General features: G+C 56.1%; 1 protein-coding gene across 2 annotated transcripts; it reads right to left on the bottom strand.

Annotated features, from left to right (window-relative positions):
• Window positions 1-6987: 6987 nt before the first annotated feature.
• Mmp14 (matrix metallopeptidase 14) lies at window positions 6988-16932 on the bottom strand. 2 transcript variants are annotated; one of them, XM_004646645.3, is made up of 10 exons: window positions 16565-16932; window positions 12915-13063; window positions 12503-12625; window positions 11838-12145; window positions 11171-11332; window positions 10722-10882; window positions 10424-10562; window positions 10142-10292; window positions 9575-9690; window positions 6988-8864 (listed from the first exon to the last, which is right to left on the bottom strand). In XM_004646645.3, the coding sequence occupies exons 1-10, from the start codon at window positions 16670-16672 to the stop codon at window positions 8524-8526; spliced, it is 1758 nt and encodes a 585-aa protein (XP_004646702.1). In that variant the 5' UTR covers window positions 16673-16932; the 3' UTR covers window positions 6988-8523. The 2 variants fall into 2 exon arrangements, with proteins under 2 accessions (XP_004646702.1, XP_023562712.1); XM_023706944.1 differs by lacking the exon at window positions 16565-16932 and adding an exon at window positions 14662-14798.
• Window positions 16933-17148: the final 216 nt, after the last annotated feature.

Here is a 17148-nt window from a genome sequence, read left to right as displayed (position 1 = left end):
GTCATGGCATACACCTGTGACCCCAGCAGTCAGGAGGCTGAGGCAGGAGAATCACTGCAAGTTCGAGACCAGTCTGGGAGACAGTGTAAGCTCAAGGCCATCCTGAATTGCATAGTGAGACCCTGTCTCAAAAAAAAGAAAAAGAAAAAAGAAAGAAAAGAAAAAGGAAAAGGAGAACAAGGAGTGGAAGAGCAGGAAAAGGAAGGAAGAATACTAGATTCAAATGTTTGGCAAGCTGTCTTGTCTGAACTGGAATTGACAGGGCAATTGAAGGTGCTCATCCAACTCCCTGGGTGAGGTGCTGACAGAAAGACAGCTGTTAGCCTCCAGGCTCCTGACCACTGTGTGACTCCTGTGTGTCAGGATGGTGACACTGCCCAGAGGACAAGGGCCCAGGGAGAGGGAGCTTCCTGCAGTAAGTTGTGTTAGGTACTAAAATACAGCCAGTGCAGGTGGAAGCCAGGAAAAGTCTGAGAGGTCGAGAAGGCCTTTCATGAAGGAAGCAGTTCCAGTAATGCTTGGCTTTGTGTAGCAGATACAGAGATTGCCGAAGAAGTTGCCCAGTGGTTTGTGCCTGTAATTCCAGCTATTTTGGAGGCTAAGGCAGGAGGATGGTGAGTCTGAGGCCAGCCTGGGCAACTGAGTGACAATCTGTCTCAAGTGAAATCAAAAAGAGGAAAGGGCTGGGAGTGTAGCTAAGTGGTGAGTGCTTGGCTAGCACACACACAAGGACTTGAAGTCAGTCCCTAGTAATTAAAAATAGTAATAATAATGGTGAAGGAATGTAGACAGCTTTAAAATTTTTGGCCTGTGAGGACAGGAAAAACCAGGGAAATTATGCAGTATCCATGCACAGCAGCCAGGAGAGAGCTTTTCAAGATGGGGAAATCTGTCCACAGGAGATGGACTTGAAGACCCTACCATATGGCTATGGGAGGTGGCTTGTACATTTCAATCTGCTATATCTCAAAATTAAGAAATACTAAGATAGTTTTAAAAATACTTGGTATATTTAAAACATTTACATTTAACAAACGAAAATTTTTAGCACAAACTGCAGTAGAGAATACCTATTTTTGTTTTTGCTCTTGTTTTTAAGCTACATATTTAGAAACTTCAGGATCATTATGGACCTGGGACTGGATGGAGCTGGGCCCAAGCCTGTAATCTCTGCCTGCTGAGGCAGGACTGTCGTGAGTTTGAGGCCAGACTGGGCTACACTGCAAGACTCAGTCTCAGAAAGCAAAAAAATAAATTAAAAAATAAATAAATAAATAAATAAATAAAAAGGGGGTGTAGGTTCATAGGAAACAGACAAAAGAGATTGGGATCAAGGGATTCTTTTGGTCCCCGGTGAGGATGAGGACAGGTGAATGGGTGCAGGTTACAGGGTGTCACACACACACACACACACACACACACACACAGGTGTGGGCTCCAAAGGCCTCGGGGAGGCGGCACAGAAACGTCCCGCTCTTAGATAAGGTGGACAGGAAGCGCCCTCGCCCGGCGGGAGGGACCTCTGCGAGAGCCCTCGGCAGTCTCACCCGACCTCCGACCCTCGGGTTTAGGATGGTGTCGGAGACATCCACAGGGGGGCAGTGTGACGCCCCGGAGCCCCGCGGGCGGTTGAGACAGCGCTTCCCGGAGGCGGTGAGCCCTACTCCCGCTCCTGCACCCCCGCAGTCGCACGCGGGCGGAAACGGACTTCCTCCGGCTGGCGGCTGGGGCGCTCGGCTGTCTCGCTCGCTCCAGTCCCGCCCCTTTAAGTACAGGTGTTGGGGTGGCGCGGAAGGGCGCGAAGTTGGGAGCGGCGCGCGGGGTCCGGACGCGCAGCGCGAGGGGGCGCCACCGTCCCGCGCGCCCCGCCTGGCTGCCCCGCTGCTCCGCGGGCGCCCACCTCCCTCTGCGTGGGTGCCTTGGCAGCCCGGGCCCCAAGAATGGAGGAGAGGGCTGGGGATGGGTGCCACGGAGCTGAGGGACGGGTGGGAGACCTCCCCACGGGGCCCACCAGGCCGGGTCGCCTTCGGGCTGGGGGACAACTTGAAGTCTTGGTGGCTCCAGAAAAGCTGGGGCAATGCAGACTAACACTGCGCCTTCTCAGATTAGGGGTCGTTTGGGGTCAGATGACCTATAGGGTTCTGGGAGTGTGAGCCCCTTTGCCCTAGGATGGTTTTTCTTTCTTTGTAAAAAATACTTTTCAGAGCCAGTGGTGGCAGCCCACACTCTCAGAAGGTTAGCACTCCGGAGGCTGAGGCAGGAGGATCACAGCCTGGTCTCCAAAAGAAACAAACCAAACCAAAACAATAACAAAAACTTTTAAAGACTGAGATCAAACATACAGTGACATTCACAAGGTCCATGAAGTTTAAATGTACATCCTACCGATTATTTAGTTTATGTATTCCTTGGTGTACAGTTCTTCTGTACATATGCATGCAACACTTACACAAACACACCTTCCACCCGCGGTGCATGTGCATTATCACGGCCTCCCCTGCACATGCAGTGCAACACATTTCCTGTCTGTCCTCTCACCCTTTTATAAGAGAAGAGCAGAGCAAATCTGTCAGTGGCCCTGAGTTCTAGGAATTCCTTGACAGAACCATGCCATCAGCAGCTGGTAAAGGTGAGTAGTAGCTATGTGATCCATTTCCAGTGGCCATAGTTTGGGGATCTAAAGTGGGAAGAATTGTCCCCTGTGTCTGAATATACCGTCCTAACCAAAGGCCCCGGAGAGTACCAGATTCAGGCTGTGGGTCCTAGCATGGCCAGGCACTGAGCTGACCGGGGAAGCCTCAGGGCACTGTGCTTATTCTCTGGCCCCTTTCACATGTTTGGCGGTGAGATGAAGGTGCCTCAGATCACAGAACAAATGGAAGCAAGTGGTGCCTTTGGAGGTACAGGTCTGTCCTCCTCTTGGTGGGAAGCCTGGCCATGCCCCACCCAGGGCCGGGAAGTGGTGCAAAGTGGGAAATCAAGTGATCCAGCAGGATGTGACCCACTGTGAGGCAGCTCCCAGATGTGGTCTAGGCCCTGAGTCAGCGAGCCACTGTGGGCACTTGAAGGAAGTCCTTCCGCCCATTCATTGCAGTGCCCTCTGCTCTACCACTCTTCCCTCCCTAGGTCCCCCCATCCCTTTGGGGATAGGGTACTTGTCACCCTGTCCTCCCCTGAGCCATGAAGGCCTGGATGACCCAGGAATAAGGGACTCTGCAAGGAGCTGGCCTCATGTCAAGGTGGAGGAAGCTGCTCTCTGGGGAAGAAAGGACAGTCCTGGCCTGAGGTGTCCCGTGATTCTGCTGTGGAATGTGTGGCCCAGGACTGGTGGCAGGGGAGGACAAGGGAGGCCTGGGCCTGACTGGGAAAGGCTGGCCTGGAAGGAGCTGAGCCAACGGCGCTAGGCCAGGGTGGAAAGTATGTGTGTGATCTCACTTAGAAGGTGGCTTCAGGCCAGTCAGGGCTGCCTTCCTTCCAGGGCCTGGCTGCTTGGCCCCTTGAAGGCTGCCTGTGGGTCCCCTGCTCTAAGACTGAGGAAGAAAAGCAGAAAGCCCCAGGGTAGGCCTAGGTATGTACAACTGATCTGCTAAATGAGGTGAATTCAGATGTCGGGTGGGTAGGAAGGAGGTACAGGGGTTCCTGGGCAGTGGGTCAGCCTTGTGTGGGGTTTCTTTTTCTGAGAATGGTCACCACCCTAAAGGCCTCCACCTCCCCCAGGCCCGGGAGCCCAGCTGTTCACTGCCCCACCCTTTCCCTGTCTGTGGCATGGTCTTTCACAGCCTCTCAGGCTGGAGTCTCCTTGCCCACTTCTTTCAGTGCCTGCTCCTGCCTCTGAGGGTGAGGGGTGGCCCAGCAGCCTCCTGGGGAAGAATCCTCTCCCCACACAGACACTGCCGTGGTGCAGTGAGCAAGCCCACAGATGCTGACAGATGCAGGACACAATACCACAGACACCCGCTACTGACGATCGAGACACACTGCCAGAACCTGCTCGTGCAAAAAGAAGTGGGGGGATCAGACTTGGGCTTTATTTATTATTATTTTTTTGAGGCAGCATCTCAATATGCAGTTTAGGCTAACCTTGAGCTCACTTTGTAGCCCATGCTGGTTTTGAACTCACAGAAAGATCACAGTCTCTCTGTGGAACCAGGGATTGAACTCAGGCTGTGTGCTTGCCAGGCAAGTGCTTATTCTACTGAGCTATCTCCCCAGCCCCCATCACAGTCTCTTTGCTTTGGTTTTATGTATTTGGTACAGGATCTTACCATGCAGCTTGGACTCATAATTAGCCTCCTGTTTGCAGTCTCCTAAGTGTGTACCACTGCAGCAGGGAGCGGAGCTGGCACAGCATGTGGGATCAGGGATCGAACCCTGATCCCTGAGCTTGCCAAAGCAGACATTTAGTCTGCTGAGCTATCTCACTGGCCCCAGACCTTGGCTTCAATGTGGACTTATAACTAAGGTATATCATGTACAGGGACAGATTCCCTATGGTGAATGTGATTGTTATGCAGATCTAAATTGTAATAAAAAATAATAAAAAAATTTGTACTTAGAGCAGGTGAGATAGTTCAGGTCAGATAGTTCAATTCAACTGCCTGCTTTGGCAATGGCAGGGACCAGGGTTTGATCCCTGGTCCTCATGTCACACTGGCCCTGCCCCCGGGACATGCTGAGCTGGCAAGAGTAGTACACGCTGAGCTGGGCATGGTAGTGCATACCTGTACTCCCAGCGCTAGAGAGGCTGAAAACAGCAGGATCACCACGAGTCTGATCTGTGTAGTGAGACCCTGTACCAAATACACAAATGAAAAAAAAAATCGCACTTAAGAAGCTTTGAGCTTGATTAAGTCATGTATTTTTCTGAGCCTCAGTTTCTTTATCTGTAAAATGGGGCTATGTCAGTGCTCCTGCCATTGCATGTTGTAGGGACCTTAGTAGATGCTAGCTTCCCCTTTGCTGGAACAGGAAGGTGTATGCAGAGGGAAGGAGGACTGGGAAGTCTACCAGATTGTGGGTTCAGTGGTCTGAGGTGGACAGTGAGGCATAGCAGGGCTGGCCAGATTGTGCGCGTGCCCAGGCCTCTCTGTGGAGGGCGCGGCTCCTCTTGGATCTCTCGGTCCCACCCTGCGGGCCCAGTGCCTGGCTGGCAGCCCTGGAGGCATGGGCCCAGCTGGTGGCAGGAGCCCTGGACAGGGCAAGGCAGCGGTGAGGGAACTCCTGGGCCCCCTCCAGTGTGTGGGGTTCGGTGGTAGGCAGAATCCTGCCCCTGGCTCCCAGGCCAGCACCTCCTCAGACCTGGGTCCCTGAGTCTTGCCCAAACCTCCACAGATTGCCTTTGGCTCCCCGCTGGCTGCTCCAACTCATGTGCTGCTTTCGAATAAAGGAACTTGGAACCACAAAAACTGGGTCAGGCCCAGTGGACAAATCGGCCAGCAAAAGCAGAATGCAGGCCCTCGGGAGCTATAGGGCCCTTTGGTTCCCTATACCCCAGGCTGCCAAGGGTTCACCGATCACAAGGTGCCACAGGACTCTGGAGTCTCCACCTTGGAAGAAAGATGAAGGGGCTGGGGAATCTAACCTGAGGCCCAGATATGCTGGGCAAGCGCTTTGGCACTGACTGTATTTCTAAAGCCTGTCTTCCACCTCTTTCCCCTTTGTCTCTGGTCTTCCATTCCCTTCTCTCCCTCTTGGCTTCAGAGAGCGTCTTGTGATTCCAGAATCACGGCCAAACAATTTCCTCGTGATGGGGAAACCACACTCCAGCCGCGGGAACCCAAGGCTCCCCCTCCTCTTCCCTCTGGCAGCCCCCCTCCCAGCTCCTCCACTGGCTCCAGCTGTGTTTTGCAGAACTCCCACTGGATAACATCTGTAATTGCCTCCAGATGTGGACCACAAAAACACAAAGGGACATGAGCTCATCTCTGAGTTTCTTGCCACATGCACCCCCCATGCCTCTGAGTTCCCCATGCTGCCTTTTCAAGGTCCCTATCCCTCTCGTGAGGATGGTGAGGAGGCGGTGTCCAGCTCCACGAGATATACCAGCCCTACCAAACAGCTGTTGGCAAGGGAGGTGCAGGAGGCCAGGCCTGGGGTCAGGGTTCCTGGCTGGCAGGAAGGTGGGGTACCCCTTCTGCCAAAGCAATCACACCAACCAGCCCTGAATAGCAGCTGGGTGGATGACTGGCATAGGTGGGGCCGGGGCTGCGCCAGGCAGGCTGTGAAGGACCTGGGCTGGAGCCCGGGTGGGCTGGGCCAGGGCAGGAAGGGAAGGGGGGTGAAGAAAGGGGGCTGCTCTCCTCCAGCTGAGCTGACTCAGCAGCCAAGCCTGTTCCACTCAGGCCGGCTTTTGGAGGAAGGGTGGGTCAGTAGCCTGGGAACCCTGTCTAGGGCAGTGGCTCCTAAGGAAAGAGGAAACAAAGCTTTGTTATTCTGCCCTTCCAACCTGGCCACCCTGCTTCTCCTGGGCCGCTGAGGGGAGACCACTGCTCACCAGCTGCAGGGCAGTTTCTCTCTGGCATCCTGCTCCAGCACAGGACTTCCCGGTCCCAGAAGAGCTTTCTTAGGGCCTGAGACTGCCTGAGCCAAAATGACCTCGGTCATACCCCCGCTGAGGCAGAGGTGTTGGGGAGCTCAGGGGTGGTGGCCAGATCACACAGCAGGGTAACGCAATTTAAGACTTCCAAGTGGCCTCAGCTTGACCACTTCCTCTGTCTTTTAGCAGCCCTGGCTGTAAAAGGTAGCCTTTTAAGGCAGGTTGGGAGCAAACTCTTGGACTCTGTCCCTAGCCCCCAATAGCGTGTGTCCTGTTCCCTAGCTCTGGCCCTTGAATCCTCTTTGTAGCATTCAGAATAAACATTCTTCTATGAAAAATCCCCCAAACCCCACCTCATGGAAAACTCTGTTCATGACGCCAGCTTGTTCCTCTCCAGACCCCTCAACCACATCCCTTTACCCCTGTGCAGAACAGAACTGCAGCCACACAAAAAATGTGAAACACAGTTTATTCTTTGTGGAAAGGTTGAACATAGTCAAAAATGTCCTTAGAGGGCACTGACCCAGCCCCGCCCTGCAGGTTCCTGGGGTCAGATGCCTCTGCCTCCCTCCCCCACCCCTCCCATGCCCCTTAACGAAAAGGAACGACTTGAATGGAGTTCATATATAATAATTATAATAAAAATATACATTAAACAAAACAAAAAAACAAACAAGACAGAAATTTAGCCGAACTTCCAGCACCGTTCACCCCATTCCCCTGTCCCACACCCCACCCCAACACCCTTCTCCTCTCCTCCAACACAGGTCTCATTCTCCCAAGTCCCCAGTACCATGACCACCTATGGTGGCCGAAGGAGACTTCAGTGGGTGGGCTGGGTGGGGGAGGGGAGGGCAGGACACGGGTAAGGTGGGCTGAGGAGTGTGGTGGCAGGGACAAGAGGTGCTGATCCCATTAAGTGCCACTGGGTGTGGCAGGGCAGACTGCAGACCCCTGAACTCTCCCTAGTCCCACGAGTAGGTAGCCTCTCAGCAAGGCCCTGAGTCCCAGCCCCTGCACATGTGCCTAGTGGCTCATTTGCGGGCTTCCTGTCCACCCACTATGCCATCTAGTCAGCAAGAAAGGGAACAGAGAGGAGCCAGTGTGTCTCCCCTGGGTACCTCAGCCACCCTGTGCTCAGCCCCCCACCGCTGACACCCCTCCTTCCCATCCCCTCTGATGCTCTGCCTCAGGCCCCAACCATTATGGCAAGACTCCTCAGTGGCCCCAGCCCTGGTCCTCCACTTGGCCCACTCAGCCTGGGCACATCCCCTTGGGCCCATCCCCATCCCCTTGGCTCTCCCCACCTTGCAGGCCCCCACTGAGGTGACTCAGCGGAGGGGCTGGGGCTGCCAGGTTTCTAGGCCTGTGCTTAGTCTTCACAGGCTCAGGCTCCTGCTCTGCATGTTCTCCAGGGCTGGGTGGGCAGCGACAGGTCGTTATAGAGAGGAAAGTGGGTGCTCAGGCCACCCAGACCCTCCCAGGTTTTCCTCCTAGGTCTTAACGTGGTGGAGCAGTCCTTGGTCCTCATTTCCCTCAGGGTCTCTGCCACCAAGATTAGATTTGGCCAAAGAGCGGTGGGAGGCTGCTAACTGGGCGCATTTGGGGCTTGCAGGGCTGCAGCGCCCAGAGCCTCCTGAGGTCAGAGTTCAGAGGTTTAAGGAAAATCAGGGAACAGAGAGGGAGCAGATGACCCCGTTTGACCCGGACCAGTGAGGGTCCAGCCTTCAAGTGCAGAGCCCCTGCGACATTCAGTTGGGGCTGGACACACAAGCAATGGGGCTTCCCTGAGTGCCAGAGGCCCTCAGGGTCCCCAGGTAGGGAGGAAGCCACAGCGGGGCGAGGGTGGGCGAGGCTGGGCAGGGCCAGCCAGGAGGCAGGAGGGGGGGGGCTCAGGACCGGTAGGAGCAGCCCACCCGCCCCCACCTGCTGCCACGCCTTCACAGGCAAAGTCTTCGTGGTAGGAGTGGGTGGGCGGGCGGTGGGGGTCAGACCTTGTCCAGCAGGGAACGCTGGCAGTACAGCAGTCGCTTAGGGGTCCCATGGCGCCTGAAGAAGAAGACTGCGAGGCCCACAGCCAGCACCAGGAGCAGCAGCAACACTGGCAGCACCACGGCGGCCACATTCACAGCGGCGCCGCCCTCCTCCTCCACTTCAATGATGATCACCTCCGTCTCCTCCTCAGTGCCCTCTGTGCCCTCGTCCGGCCGGCCCCCTGACGGGCAGCCCATCCAGTCCCGCAGCGCCGACTTGGGGTAGCCTGGCTCCACCTTCAGCTTCTGGTTGTTGAACTTCCAGTATTTATTACCCTTGTAGAAGTAAGTGAAGACTGGAGGGGCCGGCAGAAAGGTGGTGAGAACAGATGAGATGGGGTGGAGTCCACAGAGGCCCCAGGAGGAGAGGGGCAGGGAACAGGGTTAGTGTAAGGCCCGCCAGGCTCACCACGCCAGCCCTTCCTCCCTCCCCCTGTCCATCCTCCCTTCTCTGCTTCATCCCGTCCCTGCCTTCCACACCTTTCCCCCCATACTGGGAATTGAATCCAGGGCCTGAGCATTGAGCTATACCCCCAAGTCTTTTTAAATTTTTAAAAAATTTTATTTAGAGTCAAAAGTCTTGCTAAATGGCCCAGAGTGGTCTTCACCTTTTTTTTTTTTTTTTTTTTTTGTGAAACCGGGGTTTTGAACTCAGGCCCTTGTGCTTGCCAGGCAAGCGCTTATTCTGCGAGCCATTTCCCCAGCCCCTGTCTTCAACTTTTGATCCTCCTGCCTCAGCTTCCCAGTGCTGGCATTGTAGGTGTGTACCACTATGCCCAGCTCACCTCAGTCTTTCTAAACATGACTTCCCTCAGCTGTGAAATGGGGGCAATCAAAATACCAGGTTGGAGGGGTGGCAGGGACAAAGGGGTAGGATGTGTCAAGACCCTGAGCCCCACACCTGGCATGGGGGAAGACTCCACTCTTGGGCACTGTGCTCCACACCATGTTCCTCCCTAGTCCAAACCTCACCTCCTCTCACAGAACTTGCCCTTACTCCACTCACCTTCATCACTGCCCATGAATGACCCTCTGGGAGAGTCAGGGATCCCTTCCCAGACTTTGATGTTTTTGGGGTACTCGCTGTCCACTGCCCTGAACTCCTCATTGAAACGGTAGTACCTGGGGAGGGGGTAGTTGGCACAGAGCACATGCTCAGCAGGACCCAGGGCGACACAGCCCCATGAGCCAGGTGGGTGCAGCCCAGGGCAGGGAATAGGGTTCTGGGTAATGAAGGCCTGCAGCTGGAAGTGGCAGGAGGAGGAGGCAGGAGGGAGGCCAGGCTGCGAGGAGCCACCAGCAGCTCTTAATGACAGTGCCTGGCTGCTGGGTTGAAGACACAGCACTGGGGCAGGACTTGTCAAATGACCAGGTCTGCAGTGATGACCCGGTCACATCCTACTCAGGCGGCTCCCAGTGAGGCTGCCCATTGCTAGGTAACAGGGAAGGTTCAGCCAGGTACTTCTCTGGGGAAACATCTTGAAGGGGTAGTGCGCCTTTCTCCAGAATTCAGGGGTGGGAGTGATTATGCTTCTGAGGCAGGAGGCCTGGGGTTAAGGGCCTGAGGTCTTACTTGTTTCCCCGGAAGAAGTAGGTCTTTCCATTGGGCATCCAAAAGAGAGCGGCATCGATCCTGTCAGTAGGCAGCCCTCGGCCCAGCTCCTTGATGTGCTTGGGGTAGCCCGGTTCCAGAGAAGCCTCATCAAACACCCAGTGCTTATCTCCTGTGATGGAGAAAGAAGAGCAAAATCTCTGTTCAACTTGGGCTCTGGGATCTTTGGAAAAATCCAGTGGACTCAGTTTTTCCAGGGAGACCGTCCCCACTCGTAAAGACTAAGGTGGACTGCCTGGTTACCTTTGAAGAAGACAAATTTGCCATCCTTCCTCTCATAGGCAGTGTTGATGGATGCAGGCAGGCCCCTCCAGAACTGGCCAATGGGCATCGGGTAGCCATCCATCACTTGGTTATTCCTCACTCGCCAGAACCAGCGCTCCTGGAAACCAGTCCAAGTGGCAGAGCTCTGTACAGCCTGTAGCTTAGTCCTATTCCTCAGCCCCTCAAGCTGTCCCTTAGAATTAACATCAGCACCCCACACACACACACCACCATACAGCCCATTTATTCCCCAAACCAGTCCATTTCTTCCTCTCACCTTGAAAACAAACATCTCCCCTCGGAGCATGGCCACAGTGTCAAAGTTCCCATCACAGATGTTGGGTCCATAGGTGGGGTTTTTGGGCTTATCAGGGACAGAAGGCCGGAAGGTAGTCCTGGGTTGAGGGGGCATCTTAGTGGGTAGCCCTGATTCACTCCCTGGGGGGACAGAACAACAGGGGCACTTCAGACATGGAAGGACAGATGGCCAGAGAGTACCCTAAAAAAGGTATGCATGGGTCCTTGGGGCCTAGGGAAGGCTGACACAATCAGCTGGAGGCAACAGAAGAGGGATGCTCAAAGGTGGGAGTTGATAGAGGCAGGTTGTGTGTGTGTGTGTGCGTGCGCGTGTATGGACTGCAGGGTATGAGAGAGGGAAGATGCAGACGGGAGAGACCAGGAGGAAACAAAACCACAGAAGGAGCAAGTGTGGGTGTGATGACTCACCATAAAGTTGCTGGATGCCCCGGCGGTCATCATCAGGCAACACAAAGTTCTCTGTGTCCATCCACTGGTAAAAGGGTGCCATGATGGCCGAAGGGTCATTGGAATGCTCCAGGCCCAGGGCATGGCCCAGCTCATGTACAGCCACCAGGAAGATGTCATTCCCTGGAGGAATGGGAATGGTGAGACAACAGCCTAGATCACTTCCCTCGACTCCCTACTTCCCCCAAAACCAACTGTCCATGTTTTCCACCCAGTGTCCAGTTCCTGAGGTCCAGATTCCTACTTGGCACATAAGGCACAAATCTAGTCAGTAACCTAGGTGGAGTCAGAGTGCTCTGGCACAGCAGCCCACTTCCAGAAAGACCTGTGTTGAGGGAAGGTCAGGCCCTCTGCAGGCCTCAGTTTCTCCCAAGAGCTGGACACGGTTTTGGCTTGGAAAAGTGTATGAGAAGGATGCTTTGAAGTCTTTGACTAGAAAGTCAGTCAAGGAGTGAGTGAGAAGGAACCGGATGTAAGCAGCTTGAAACAGGATTCTGGCTTTTGTTAGTTAGACTGGAAGATCTCTGCAGTCCCCTCTAGCCCTGGGATTTTGAAAGGAAAGAGGAGAATCTTTCCACAAATGACTGCTGATTCTCCCCAGTGTAGGACCCAGGGCTCCCTCACTCACCATTCAGATCCTCATTCCGGACAGTCCAGGGCTCAGCAGAGTCAAAGTGGGTGTCCCCTCCAATGTTGGGGCCTGGGAAGTAGGCGTGGGCCAGGAAGCCGCCCTCACCATCAAAGGGCGTGCTGTCACCATGGAAACCCTCAGCAAACAAGATCATGATGTCGGCCTGCTTCTCATGGCCCTCTCGGATGTAGGCATAGGGTACTTCTCGGAAACGCAGTGGTGTGGCACTCTCCCACACGCGGAATGCCTTGCGAATTGCCTCAAATGTGGCATACTCGCCCACCTTGGGGGTGTAATTCTGGATGCTGAGGTCCAGCAATGAGGGGAGAGGATGGGGTGTGTTAAGATAACTGGGGGCAAAACTATCCTTGCCTATACTCTCCCGGGTCTGACAGCTGCCCAGCCCCCTTTGCCTGGCCTGCTTCTCCTGCTACCTATACAGTGCCTCAGCCCCAAGAGCTGTCAGCGTAGTCATTTCCCAGGCTTTGGCTCTCTGGCACAGGGGTGTGAGGTGTGTGCTGGTGGCTGGATTCTTTTCAGGATTACAGCCACTGTCCTCCCCAACCCCAGGATGCTTCCCAGGAATGGAAGGGAGACTGCATAGCGCAAGTAATAGGGAAGGGTGCCAGATGGGAGAAGGGTCTCTGGCCTGTTGGACTCACCAGAAAGTGATCTCGTTATGCTGCCACTTAAGGCCCTGGATGGCATAGCGCTTCCTTCGAACATTGGCTTTGATCTCAGCCCCAAACTTGTCTGGAACACCACAGCGGGCGCGCTTCATGGCCCTGGAGTGGGAACACTGGGTTCAGGGTCGTGTGAAGAAAACAAAGGGCTGCAGGGGTGAGGGTGGAGCTCTGCAGCAAGCCCTGGATCCTAGCTTCTGGCCCCAGCATCAGGCAGGGCGAGGCTATGTGTGTCAATGTGAGGAAGGGCCAAGGTTATGAGGTCAGGGTGACTCTGAGAGGGTCCAGATCAGCACAGGAGAAGAAGCCAGGCATTCACGTGGCAAAATCTCTGGCGCTCAGCATTGCTAGTGGATGTTGGGCAGAAGTCCTAATGGGGTGGAGCACTTACTGCATGGTGTCTGCATCAGCCTTGCCTGTCACCCGCAGCCCGTAGAACTTCTGCATGGCAGCGATGGCAGCTGAGAGGGACTGAGGCGAGCGCTGTGTATGGGTACGTAGGTCCCCGGGGGGCAGGTAGCCATATTGCTGCAGCCAGGCCTGGAATGAGAGGGGTGTGGTATAGAGCACCCCCACTTGGCCACCGGGTGCATGTGCATCCCCACAGTCCCTGGCAGGCCGGCTCCCTTGGCTTGGAGAGGAAAGGGCGATGTGCTCCCAGCCCAGCTCTGGCACTGGGTCTGGAGGAACTCCCAGGCTGCTCTGGCCTGGGCCCCAAAATGGCTTGTGCTGTTGGGGCTGCGAGCAGGCAGGAGTGAGCAGCCGAAGCTCCACACCCGCTGCAGCTTTCTTGAAAAAACGAGAACTCTGGCAGTTTAACAGACTTCCTTAATCTTTTCAGAGCTGAGATTCCTTCCAGCCCTTCTGACTTCTGGGTCAGTGTTCTTGCAAATCTAGCATGTCCCACCTGAAAATGGTTTGTGCCCATGGTGGGAGCAGTGTGGCGTCAGGGCTATACTTCTATGCACAACATGATGCTCTCCTAGGACAAGGCTGCCACGTCTCCAGGACCCACAAACTGACTTCTTTTCAGAAAGGAGGGGAGCAAAGGAGCTAGAGCTGACCAAGACTGGCTGCTGACAGGGGAAGCTGGGGCTGGGGAGAGGTCTGGCCCTGCTCTAGCACCCTGGCCATTTAGACTTTCAGGATGGAAGAGAAGATAAGGGAGGCAGTGAAGATTCAGCAGCTACATGCTGTGTATTGCTCACAACATAGAGGCTGGAAATTGCCCTACATTAAAGTTAGGTTTTGGTGTTTTGATTGAAAGGTATACACACTGAAAAGCCCCACACAGGAAAAAGTCAGCCTTTAGTATAAGAACAATGGAGTACTTTCCTAAGACCTCAAAAATAAGACAAGCCAAGATACATATGGAATATGGAGATGCTTGGATTCTCTCATAAGGAGACATGACCCAGACAGCTCTGGTCCCTGGTCCTGATTTGTCTTTTCAAGAGTCCAAAGGAGGGCCAGGGAGATAGCTCAATAGAATAAGCGCCTGCCTGGCAAGTGCAGGGTCCTGAGTTCAATCCCCAGCAGAGTCCAAAGGAAGGTACAGATTACCTAGGACAGGGATTTGGGGGTGAGAAGGTGAGGAGGGTAGAGCACTGCACCCTCTACCCGTGGTCTTTAGGATGGATCTCTACATGGTCCTTTCCACCTTGGCCCAACCCTGTGGGGTGGAGCAATGCTCTAGTGCCAGGAATGGGCGTGATTCAGGAGCAGCTGACTGGGGACCTGAGCCCACAGGGGCAAGAATTGCAACACAGTTTTGGGAAGTGATCCCCCAAGTATGACAGCAGTTAGGGCTGTAAATATAAACAATCCATCCTTTTCCCCTCCAAAAGGAGGGGCCCTTCTTCAGGGATTTGGTGATGACATTTAACCTCTGGTATACCCTAGGGGAGCCTGTCAGGGTGCTCCCATCAGGGCTGATCTCTGGAAGCTGTAGGCTTGCCCTGACCTGTGCTGACTGATGGCACTGCCAGTGCCCCCGGGAGGCCTGCTGTAGCCTGTGCCCAAGTATGCAGGTTACTCCCTTTGCCCCTAGCCTCACTTGTGGGACAGACACACCCTGGGCTCCTGACCCTAGGGGGAACAGCCATTTCAGGGCTTGGGGAAGGACAGGAGACACCTACCTACCCTTGGAGCTGCAAGTTTGGAAAACCCTCAGAGAGCCAAGCTGAGGGGAATGCTCCTAGGGCAGCGTGTCAAGTGGGAGGGTGACAAAGCTGAGAGAATCCAGAGTCTGGAATTTTGGGGTAAATCCCTCTGTGAATCAAGAGGTAGGCAGTTCTAAATATTCACACCCACAAGCCCTGACCCATTCCCTGGCAAACAAAAATGGTGGCTTAGTTGTGAAAGGGACTTCCCTTAACTTGAGAGCTACAAGGCTTCAAAAGGAAGTGCCCCTATCCCTCTCCTCCCAGGCCTGGGCAAGTTTTTTTCCCCCTCCATCTCACAGGAGCAGGCTTGGAGCAATGCAGGAACCACAGAGACTATGAGGTCGGAACCACAGAAGAGAGGACTCTTGTGTCTGCGGCTGGATGGGGGAAGGGCAGGGTGCCAGACAGGCCAAGAGGAGAGGGTTGCACAGAAGCCGGTGCAGGGCAGTGGAGGCCTGGTGGGAGGGACCCTGTTGGCTGAGGCCTAGGCCATCCCAGCTTTCCCTCCAGGCTGGCCTGGAGAAGAGCAGCTATGCTGGGTGGCAGAACTCACTTGGCCGGCTTTGTCCAGATGAATAGGAGGTGAGAGGTGTTCCCCTAGAGAAAAGTCAGGGGAACACCTCCCACCTGGGGAGTCCTGCAGCTGTGGGCCAGCTGCAGCTCCACTGCTGGCGCTGGATTCTAGCCCTTGGGCCTGCCCCTCCCTCCCTGTTTCCCACCCTTCAATGGCCCAGAAGCAAAATAGTGGTTCTGGCACCAAGATAGCCCATGACCCACTTAAAACCGAGCCAGAACTGCGGCCCCTCCCCTGGGGGCCTAGCAGGGCAGGGGAAGGAAAATGGGCAGGGTGGGGAGTTAGCAGTGGGCAGCCCTGTCCTAGGGCCACACTCTTTTGGGCAGCCCGAGCCTTTCGCCTTTCGAGGACAGAGGGTTCGCTCTTCTTTGGGAAGACTTTCCTCCAGGGTTGGGCCAGGACTGGGGGCTAGGGCGCAGGAAGCCAAATCCAGATCCCATCCCCCTTCCTGGGCCCTTCCCGGCCCCTCCCGACCGCACCCAGGCCATCGCTGGGCTGAGTGGGTTGGGATGGCCCAAAATAAGAAGCTGATTAAATCCGTCTCCCACCTTCACCCCAAAATAAAAGTGAGAGGAAAAACTTCCTCAGGCAACTCCCACGCGGCTTCCTCTCGGGCCCGGGGGGCCACGGTCAGGGAGAGTGTGCGGACCCGGGCGGACGCCTGCGCCCGGCCTCTGCCTCCTCCAGGCGGGTGCAACGCCGCCGTCGCCATACAATTAACGCGGAGAAACAGTTAACAACGGGACGAAAAGGGCTGAAGGCGCCGGCGGGGTGGGGGCGGAGGCGGCGGCCGGCTGACCCCCGGCTCACAAGGAGAGCTTTGTGCGCGCGGAGCGCGGCCGGGCGGAGAGCCCCGACGCCGGGGCCCGGCGGGCTCCCTGAGGGTCCCCGGACTGCCGCCGGCTGCAGACGCGTCCGCAGAGGGCGCGCCGGCCCGGCTCGCCGCGGGCGCTAGGGCGCAGGAAACTTGTGGACACAGCGGCTCGCACATGACATCGGCGAGGGCGCGGGGCTGGCGCGAGTCCGAGGCTGAGCGGCTCCCGGGTCCCGGAGGGGAACGGAGGGGGCACCCCCACCGCGGAGTTCTTGCAAGGACAGGCGGAACGGGGTAGTAAGTCGGAGACAGGCTAAAGTTGGCGGACTGGAAGTCTGGAGCCCAGGAGGGCGCAGCGGGAGAGGGTCCCGCAGGCCGGGCAGCGAGGTCCCGAGAGCCCTCCTCTGCCAGCCGGGCGGTCCCCGCGGGATCCCGAGCGCGCCTCCCCCGGCGGGCGCGGCCCGCGAAGGCCCGAGGGGCTCACTTACTTCGGGGCTGAAGCCGCTGTTCTGGGCCGAGCCGAGGGAGGCGAGCGCGGTGCAGAGCGTGAGCAGGGGGAGCAGGAGGCTGCGGGGGCCGCGGGGGGCGGAAGACATGGTCCGAGAGTCGGGGAGCCCGGCCGTGCGGCTCCCGGCGGAGCCCGCGCCCTGGGGTCCACGCCGCTCCCGCGGGCGCCTTTGTCTCCGGAAGGCGCTGCACTTGGATTCCCAGAGCGCGGTCCGCTTGGAGGTGACGGGATTGTTCCTGAAAGTGCCTGTCTGCTCTTCTCCTCTTTTCCGTTTTTTTTGATCTTTCTTCTGCTTAGTCGGCGAAGTGGGCCGGGAGGCTTCTCTGCTCTCTCCCTTGGTCCCTCCCTTCTCCCACAGCCTCTCCTCCGTCCCCGCCCCAATGCCCTCCTTTCCTTGTGGGGACGTGGTTGTTTCAGCCTGAGTCCAATTACAGCCAGGAGCTGGGGGGGTGGGGGGGGGCAAGTTGCCTTTCTGTGGTGCAGAGTGCCATCTGCAGGGATTGAGGCTGCAGCAGACAGCTGGGGGCTGCGGGGAGGGGGGCAGAGGCTGGGACGTGGGACATT

The sequence above is a fragment of the Octodon degus genome, unplaced genomic scaffold (assembly GCF_000260255.1).
Source record: "Octodon degus isolate 3935 unplaced genomic scaffold, OctDeg1.0 scaffold00276, whole genome shotgun sequence".
In the NCBI taxonomy this organism is placed as follows: Eukaryota; Metazoa; Chordata; class Mammalia; order Rodentia; family Octodontidae; genus Octodon; species Octodon degus.
The sequence above is the reverse complement of the archived record's forward strand: the minus strand, read 5'-3'. Positions and strand labels throughout refer to the sequence as shown.

What these genes read in the sequence shown, in the direction of transcription:
- Mmp14 (XM_004646645.3), bottom strand. Translation starts at nt 16,672, where the DNA reads ATGTCTTCCGCCCCCCGCGGCCCCCGCAGCCTCCTGCTCCCCCTGCTC. An exon ending in CCGGAATGAGGATCTGAATG is followed by an intron (nt 11,333 to 11,837) that starts GTGAGTGAGGGA and finishes CCATTCCTCCAG; the next exon opens with GGAATGACATCTTCCTGGTG. An exon ending in GGGAGATGTTTGTTTTCAAG is followed by an intron (nt 10,563 to 10,721) that starts GTGAGAGGAAGA and finishes ACTGGTTTCCAG; the next exon opens with GAGCGCTGGTTCTGGCGAGT.